This window comes from Verticillium dahliae, genomic scaffold, assembly GCF_000150675.1.
Source record: "Verticillium dahliae VdLs.17 supercont1.1 genomic scaffold, whole genome shotgun sequence".
In the NCBI taxonomy this organism is placed as follows: Eukaryota; Fungi; Ascomycota; class Sordariomycetes; order Glomerellales; family Plectosphaerellaceae; genus Verticillium; species Verticillium dahliae.
Window position 1 is genome coordinate 2,373,631 of NW_009276921.1, and position 7,201 is coordinate 2,380,831.

A 7,201-nucleotide genomic window follows, 5' to 3' on the forward strand; every position below is an offset into this window, starting at 1 on the left:
TTCGGGGAGGATTTTTCTGTTTTTCGATTCGACAATTTCGCGGTCGGCGACGAAAAGGGAGCCCCCCTTATTAGGCTTCCTTTTCATCTTTTCACCGGTGCTTGGAGGGTGTGGCTGGTTCCATCGGAATGGGGGGGGGGGGGGGGTGGACACGCCCCGAGGATGGTTTGGTCGACGAGGAGGATGCTGGTGTAAGCCTCGAGGTAGACGCGCGAGGCTTTCTTGACGACTTCGAGACCCTTGACGGTGATGTCGGTCTCATCGGAGAGTCCGAGGCCCACGAGGTAGAGCATGGTGGGCTGAGGTGATGCTGTACGGAGTGGTTCGAGATCGAGGTTTGATTCTCAAAGTCACACAGCTGGGTCTGGCGTAAAAGTTTTGGCGGGGTAAAAGTGAATAAGTCATGGAGGGGTGATTCTGGTGGAGGTGGCCCATCATCAACCCCTGTCTAGGTACCTAGGTACCTGGGTAACTACCTGGCCAACCCTGTCGATTTCATGTCATGAGGGACGAACAATCATGCAACACCAATTCATTTACGGAGTATTTGCGATATCCTAATCAAGCATCCCGAGCTTGCCTTTTGCAGTTTCTCACGATACCGAAAAGAAGACAATCTATCACTCCACCACCCAACGATCAGAGCAAGGTGTACTTCTCCGTCTTGAAGGTGCCATCATTGACATCGTCCACCGTCTTCTGATGCGCCATCGATTCCTCTGGAGTGAAATGCAAGAAACACCCGCTGATCAGCTCAAACTTGTCGCCAACCGCCCTGTTGATGAGCACTGACTCGGCTGTGCAACCCTTGAACGAAATCAAAAGGTCCCCCGGCCGAGCATCGCACACCCTCTCTGCATATCCGATGACTGCCCCCCTCGTGACGAAGAGGCGCGCATCGGCAAGGAACCTCACAAGCTTCAGCGAATACTTGTTCCAGAACTTCCGGTCCTCCTCGGGCACGTGTCCAGCCATGATCTTGTCATGCAAGTCTGCGAGGTCCTCCTTGGTGAAGTCCGTCTTGGCGCCGCCCGTGAAGCACCAAAAGAATGACTCGATGAACTCGCGTCGACGCTCTTCGGGCGTTTGACCAGGGCGCATCAGACTCACGCAGAGGTTCTCGGCCTTGGCAAAGACGCCCTTGAGCACCTCGTAGATCTCGTCGTCGCCGATGGAATCTTTGGGGTTCTTCGGCATGTCGGTGTGTTCCTGACAGAGGATGATGACGTCAACAAGGTGGCCTTTGATTGTCAGGAAGTTGAGATCATCAGAGAAGGCGAGATCGTCAGAGTTGGGATCGAGGCGCGCTTTAGCAGGGGGCCGTGGAAGAAAGTCGAGGGAGCGGTTCATCCATTGTCCGGCCCAGATGTGTGTCCAGTTGACTGTCCAGGACGGGAGACCTTCGTCCCTGCTCCAGTGATCGCACATGCGGAGAAAGTTGAGGTTCAAGGACTGCAAGATGGAGTCTTTGGCGATTTCCTTGTACAGTCGCACGACATGTTTGCGGTAGTCGACATCGACGGGCATGCTGTCCTTGCCGCAAATGCCCATGAGCGAGTACACCATGTCGCGGGGATCAGTGGCTTCTCGGCCCCTGGTCGTCTGCAAGAGTTCGAGCAAATCGTTGGAAAAGTCGCCGGCTACCGACTTTTCACGACAAAACTCCATGGCACGGATGCCAAAGAGGTCCCAGATACGACGGGTCCCGCCGAACAAGAGGTTCGCCCTCGGGTCTTGCCCGAAACACCGCATCCCCTCGGCCGCCTCGGAGAGCGAGTTCCAGTCAATCTCGTGGGTGGCACACTTGACGGTGATCTCTCGAGAAAGAGATATCTCCTGGATGACCCACTGGCGACGAAAGTAGGATCGGTCGCTCAGCTTCGTCAGCGAGAAGAGTGCGTACTCAGAGTGCCGTTTGATGACGTCCGGGTACTTGGCCGACCCCTCCTTGCCAATCTCCAGAGCGAGGGCAAAGGCACCGGCGACATCGAGAGCCTGTGTGCCGATGCCGTCCTCCTCCTCGTTCTCCATGCCGATCCAAGCGACAACCCGCGTGCCCTGTTTGTAGATGTTCCCCATCAACCTGACCTGTGCATTCTTCTCAATGACATTCCGCTGGTCGATACAGATGGAATCGATCCAGACAGTTCTCGCCCTGTCAGGGTACCTCAGGTGCTTCAGCGCAGTCTCGACATTGGACGTCACGAGGAACCGGTCGTCATTCACCACCAGCGGCTGGGTGAAGCTTGCACCCTTCCACGTGTACGAAAGAGTCTCAAACTCGCCGGACCTGTCGATAAAGTACCGCTCCAACGTGCATTGCAACTCGTCGGCAAAGGCGCCAGGGAGAATGGTCAGCAAGCGAATGGCGTGGAGACCCTGAATCCTGGGAAGTGCCTCGAGTGTTTCGACATAATTCGTCGTCTTGAACCCGTCAAGAACGGGGATGCCGTTGAACTTGGGAAGGGGTACCAGTGGCGTCGCCATACAGCCGCTTGCTCTAGGCTAGTTGAAGTGGGAGATTCGTGTGTCAAGACTCCGTTGCTGGTCGTTGCGTTGTGTGCCCAAAGGCAATGGTGGTAAGGCTGACGGTGGAAGCTTGGCTGCTCCCGCTGGCATGTGCAACCTGGTTGTGACACGACTTTAAGTAGACCATCCCTCAGTATATTCAACAAGCATCCTTGCGGCACAGCGCTCCAGGCGGCCAATGATGTGCAAAGTGCTTCAGGACGGCGGCATGGCGTGGTGGTTGATCTCTCACTGCAGCAGACCCCCTCGGACGAAGATGGGGCGGGGGTTGCAGACAGCTGGCGAGCAGGCCAGCAGGGGGGGTAGGACACCGAGCTTCCATTGGGATATGGTTCGTTGTGGCGCAATCCTTCGATGTGCTGCTGCAATGACTTGTTGTCCAGAGAATTTATCGTCTTTGACAAGATCATAGTGAGAGGCTGCGATCATTGGCTTGGTGAACAAATGTATTTTTGCACGCGATGCACGGGAGCATGTCTTGCCCAAGGTACCTAGGTACGTACGGTACCCCGCGATATATGTAGGCAGAAAAAGTAGGAGTTTACCGGATTCATCCGCCCAGTGGGGGGGGCAGTAGTAAGTACAGCACCTAGCACCCAAATCGGGTGGCATCCCTGTCAACATTCTCGTTCTGATGGAGCAAGCTTCCGGAAACTTGCAACAAAGGTAGTAGTCGGAGCTCAACTCTTACATCACCACCATTCACACCAAGACGAGATCCGCCACCAACCTCGCGAGTCTGCCGAAACATTGATCAAACACGCGCGAGCCAAGTCCTCTCCCCTCTCGAAAACACCACCACCATGGCCGACAAGAAGGGCAGCGCCTATGGCGCGCCGGCCGGCGACACGGACTTTCGCAAAACCTGGGACCTCGACGAATACGCCGCCAAGGCCAAGGCGCGCGAGGCGGAGGAACGCGAGGAGGCGAAAGCGCGCTACGAGGCCAAGCTCGCCGGCAAAAAGTACTACAAGCCGCTGACGGGCAACGAGACGATGACGACGGCGCGGCAGGCGGGGCTCGACCTCTCGTCGCAGGTGGGCAAGACGCAGCTCGTGGCGGCTGGCGCAGGCGTCGGCAAGAGGGGGCGGAGCGCGGGGTTCTACTGCGAGGCGTGCGACCTGACGTTCAAGGACAACAAGCAGTTTGTCGAGCACATGAACACGCCGCAGCACCTGGCGGCGACGGGACAGAAGATGGAGGTGGAGAGGGCGTCGCCCGAGGAAGTCAAGGCGAGGATCCAGTACTGGTGGGATCAGAAGGAGGAGCTTGTCAAGCAGCAGGCGACAGGTCTGCACGAGCGGTTGGAGCTGCGGCGGGCAGAGGACGAGAGGGAGGCCGAAGAGAAGAGGCGCAAGAGGAAGGAGGCCGACGAAAGGAGGCGGAAGGAGAGGGAAGAAGCGGAGAAGGTGAAAACAGAGTATGGGGACGATGTGAGGATTGAGGGCGAGCATGAGGAGGACGACATGATGGCTGCCATGGGCTTTGCCGGGTTTGGGACGTCGAAGAAGTGAGTCGCGTGTTGCCCATGGCGAGGCTAAATGATACCCTAGAAATGAACAACGAGGTCAAAAATTGTACCTATTCGTTGCAACTCCCTCGAGGCGGCAGAGCTGCGCGGTGCAATGGCACAAAACATCGCGACGACATCCAACTGGAAAGCCGACTCGAATCTGGTCCATGCTCACCGAGTCGGTCAAAACAGTCGGTGAAGAACGGACCCCCGCCATCCCATCGGCAACGACCAAGAACGCTGTGGGTCGGTCTGCTGCTTGACCACACCAGACCAGACCAGTTCCAAACCCCCACCATGACCAGCTGATCGACATTGGCCCTGACCGCGACACGACAAACGATTGTTGCAAACGCCGGGTCCTTTGCACGCAGATACTCGTAGCGTCGTTCGCCAGCCACATTTTCTCGGCCAATTCGTCTGCGGTCCTTGAGTCTGTCTCTACATCAACTGGCTTCTCTACCCCGCGTCCAGCCTCTCTCCTCTCTCCTTGTCCGCTCCTAGGAGCGCCTTCAATCACCCATCATGGCCTCTCCCTCAGGATCCTCCCTCCTCCTCGCCCGCTACTACAAAGACATGACCAAAGGCCAGGCCGCGAAGGACCTTCCTGGCGTCTCCGTCGGTCTCGTCAATAGCAACGTCTTCGAGTGGGAGGTCATGCTCATGATCAATGACGATTGCAAGTACTATGGTGGTCAGTACAATGTCTTGCCCGCCCACGCCTGGCGATATTGCAAAGCTGATGAATACTGCCAGGCGGCTTCTTCCGCGCCCGTCTCATCTTCCCGCCAAACTTTCCCGACATGCCGCCCTCCATGACGTTCCAGAACCCGATCCCCTTCCACCCCAACATCTACCCCGACGGCAAGCTGTGCATCTCGATCCTGCACCCGCCAGGCGAGGATGAGTTTGCGTACGAGGAGGCATCCGAGAGGTGGAGCTCCGTCCGCAGCCCCGAGAGCATCCTCGTCAGCGTCCTGAGTCTGTTCCATAGCCCGAATACCGAGTCGCCCGCCAATGTCGAGGCCGGGAGGTTGCTGCGAGAGGACACCAAGGAGTTCAGGAAACGGGTGCGCGTTTGCGTGAGGCAGAGTCAGGAGGAAAGTTTTTAAAGGTGCAACACGGCTCCATTCGCGTACGGCGACCTTTTGAAGATACCCAGGCGTTAGCGAGTACCGTGGATTGGGGGGGAGCACATATTTTTGGCGGCAATGCCACAAAAGTCACGGAATCAGACACTCTCGACCCAATTCGCAGGTTCATCATTTGTTCATCCCCAAATTTTCTGACTGCTTCAGGAGTTTATTCCAATCTTGTCTACTTATAATACCTCCAGTGGCAATCTCGCACCCCAAACCAGATCTATCCGAAACGATCCCTCGCCGGCAAAATGCTACAACCCCATTCCCGTCCAGTTTAAATCGCTTGCTTCGATTCCTCCGAGTCAACTAGAGAGACAAGAGGGCGCACGTGCTTGACCTGGTCAAGAGTTGAGGGGCTCACGTGCTTGGCTTGGTCAATGGTTGGCGACCACTCGGCATCTGCATCACTTGCGCTCCGGTCCTTCAACGAACTCGCCCTGACAAAGGAGGACGTGAGAAGCTCAACTGGAGGTATGCAGGTGTGCGGCAACTTAGAGTCGACTTTGCGCAGATGTCTTCGGAGGGCTTTGGTCTTTTCCGGCATATCGCTAGGCTCGTCGTCGGAGTCGATCGCCTTTTCAGCTAGCTCTTCGATGAGAGTATCCTTCTTGGTCAGCTCAGTCAGAGCGGTGCGGTGCAGCTCTGCATCCTCCACCTTTTGCTTCCGGATGTATTCGTGCGCCACCCTAAGGTCCTTCCGGGCGTCGGCCAGCGCCGCCCGCGTCGAGGCCAATTCGCCTTCGAATTGACAGACCATGCGCCCAGCCTCTTCGTGGTGGGCGAGCAGTTCATCCTTGGCAGTCTGCAGGTCCCAGGAGATCTCCTTCTTCTCGACGCACTTGTCGTCGTAGTCCTTGCGGATCATGGCAGCCAGATTCTCGGCCTTGAGGCACCGCGCCTTGACCTCGTCGGTTTCCGCGACAGCAGCGAGACGCGCGACCTCGGCCATGTTGGTCTGGAGCCGGGCGTCCTCGTGCGCCCCGCGCTCGCGCTGGAGAGCCGCCATGACCTCCTCGAACGCGTGGCGCTCTTCCTTGAGCTGCTTTTGCGTCTCCTCGATGACCTGGCGCTTCTCCGTGAAAAAATCAGCCGACCGCTCTACGAAGCAGGAAAATTTGCTCTGCTGGACCTCCTCGATTTCCGCCATCCGCTCCTCCACTTCCGCAGCCTGGTCATCGAAGCGCTGCCGGAGGAGCTCGTACCGGTCGTTGGAGACGCTGAGCTCACGGTTGGCGAGTCGCAGCTGTTTGGTGAGCTGCTCGATGAGGAGCTGGGTGCGGCTGGTCTTTGCGCCGTCGTCAGCAGCAAAGGGGTCCGGGACACGGCCGCCGAGCTGGGCGTTCTCTTTGAGGGCACTGAGAAGCGACCGAACCAGCTGCGCCGTGAGCGCGTCTTCGCTGCGGCCGTCGACGTTGAGGAGGGTCTCGTCGATCTGGCGCGTGTAGTAATCAAAATGTGCCTCCTTCTGAGCAAGGGCAGCGGCATGCTCAACATGGGCGGCGCGAAGAGCTACCTCCGTTGTCTTGAGAATCTCAGTAAGGGCAGCGATCTCTTTAGTGGCTGCAACGTCGCGGGCCTGGGTGCCGAGAATGTACTGACGAAGCAGGGTATCCGACATGCCGCTTGGCTTGAGTCCGGGGGGAGTCTTGGGGGCTGCGAAGAGACGGTTTAGGCTCTCTCTACTTGGGAACACAGCGGGCCCAGGGAAAGGGGCGCCAGACGCATTGGCAGGTTCGCGCTTCTTCTCGGGCATGGACATGTGCTGGTTAGCCGTGGCGTTGGGCTCAAATACACTGGCCTTTGCAGCGCCATCGCGCACGGCGCTTGGGGCAAGAATCTGTTCCGCATTCAATACGGGGATGGGTTGCATCAACAAGTCACTTGACTTGCTGGTTCCTCCAGGCACACTGCCATCCACGTCAGCGGAAGGGCCCGCGCGACGGAACAAGGCTGCCCACTCTTCGTTCTGCAAGTTGCGAGCTCTAACCATGGAGTCTCCGATGCTGCGGGAATGGTG

The 7,201-nt window shown here is 57.6% G+C and overlaps 5 protein-coding genes across 5 annotated transcripts in view; 2 read left to right on the top strand and 3 right to left on the bottom strand.

Annotated features, from left to right (window-relative positions):
* Positions 1 to 70: 70 nt before the first annotated feature.
* On the bottom strand, positions 71 to 293 carry VDAG_00708 (diphthine synthase; the record flags this gene model as incomplete). The annotated part of the gene is made up of 2 exons (XM_009652085.1): positions 71 to 87; positions 152 to 293. 2 exons carry the CDS (start codon positions 291 to 293, stop codon positions 71 to 73), a joined length of 159 nt encoding a protein of 52 aa, XP_009650380.1.
* Positions 294 to 639: 346 nt separating this feature from the next.
* On the bottom strand, positions 640 to 2,851 carry VDAG_00709 (HET domain-containing protein; the record flags this gene model as incomplete). The annotated part of the gene is made up of 2 exons (XM_009652086.1): positions 640 to 2,505; positions 2,762 to 2,851. 2 exons carry the CDS (start codon positions 2,849 to 2,851, stop codon positions 640 to 642), a joined length of 1,956 nt encoding a protein of 651 aa, XP_009650381.1.
* A 481-nt stretch (positions 2,852 to 3,332) lies between these two features.
* Positions 3,333 to 4,043, top strand: VDAG_00710 (uncharacterized protein; the record flags this gene model as incomplete). Its single annotated transcript, XM_009652087.1, has 1 exon — positions 3,333 to 4,043. The coding sequence occupies one exon, from the start codon at positions 3,333 to 3,335 to the stop codon at positions 4,041 to 4,043; it is 711 nt and encodes a 236-aa protein (XP_009650382.1).
* A 264-nt stretch (positions 4,044 to 4,307) lies between these two features.
* VDAG_00711 (ubiquitin-conjugating enzyme) lies at positions 4,308 to 5,314 on the top strand. Its single transcript, XM_009652088.1, has 2 exons — positions 4,308 to 4,736; positions 4,799 to 5,314. Exons 1-2 carry the CDS (start codon positions 4,568 to 4,570, stop codon positions 5,152 to 5,154), a joined length of 525 nt encoding a protein of 174 aa, XP_009650383.1. The 5' UTR covers positions 4,308 to 4,567; the 3' UTR covers positions 5,155 to 5,314.
* Positions 5,315 to 5,458: 144 nt separating this feature from the next.
* Positions 5,459 to 7,201, bottom strand: part of VDAG_00712 (uncharacterized protein) — a gene marked incomplete at both ends in the record, with an annotated part of 2,945 nt that continues 1,202 nt past the window's right edge. Inside the window, one exon of the mRNA XM_009652089.1 lies at positions 5,459 to 7,150. Within this exon, the coding sequence (XP_009650384.1) occupies positions 5,459 to 7,150 (1,692 nt within the window). The remainder of the gene's footprint in view (positions 7,151 to 7,201) is intronic.

Coding starts and splice junctions, on each gene's coding strand:
- VDAG_00711 (XM_009652088.1), top strand. CDS start 4,568: ATGGCCTCTCCCTCAGGATCCTCCCTCCTCCTCGCCCGCTACTACAAA. Junction 4,737..4,798: donor CGATTGCAAGTACTATGGTG/GTCAGTACAATG, acceptor GAATACTGCCAG/GCGGCTTCTTCCGCGCCCGT.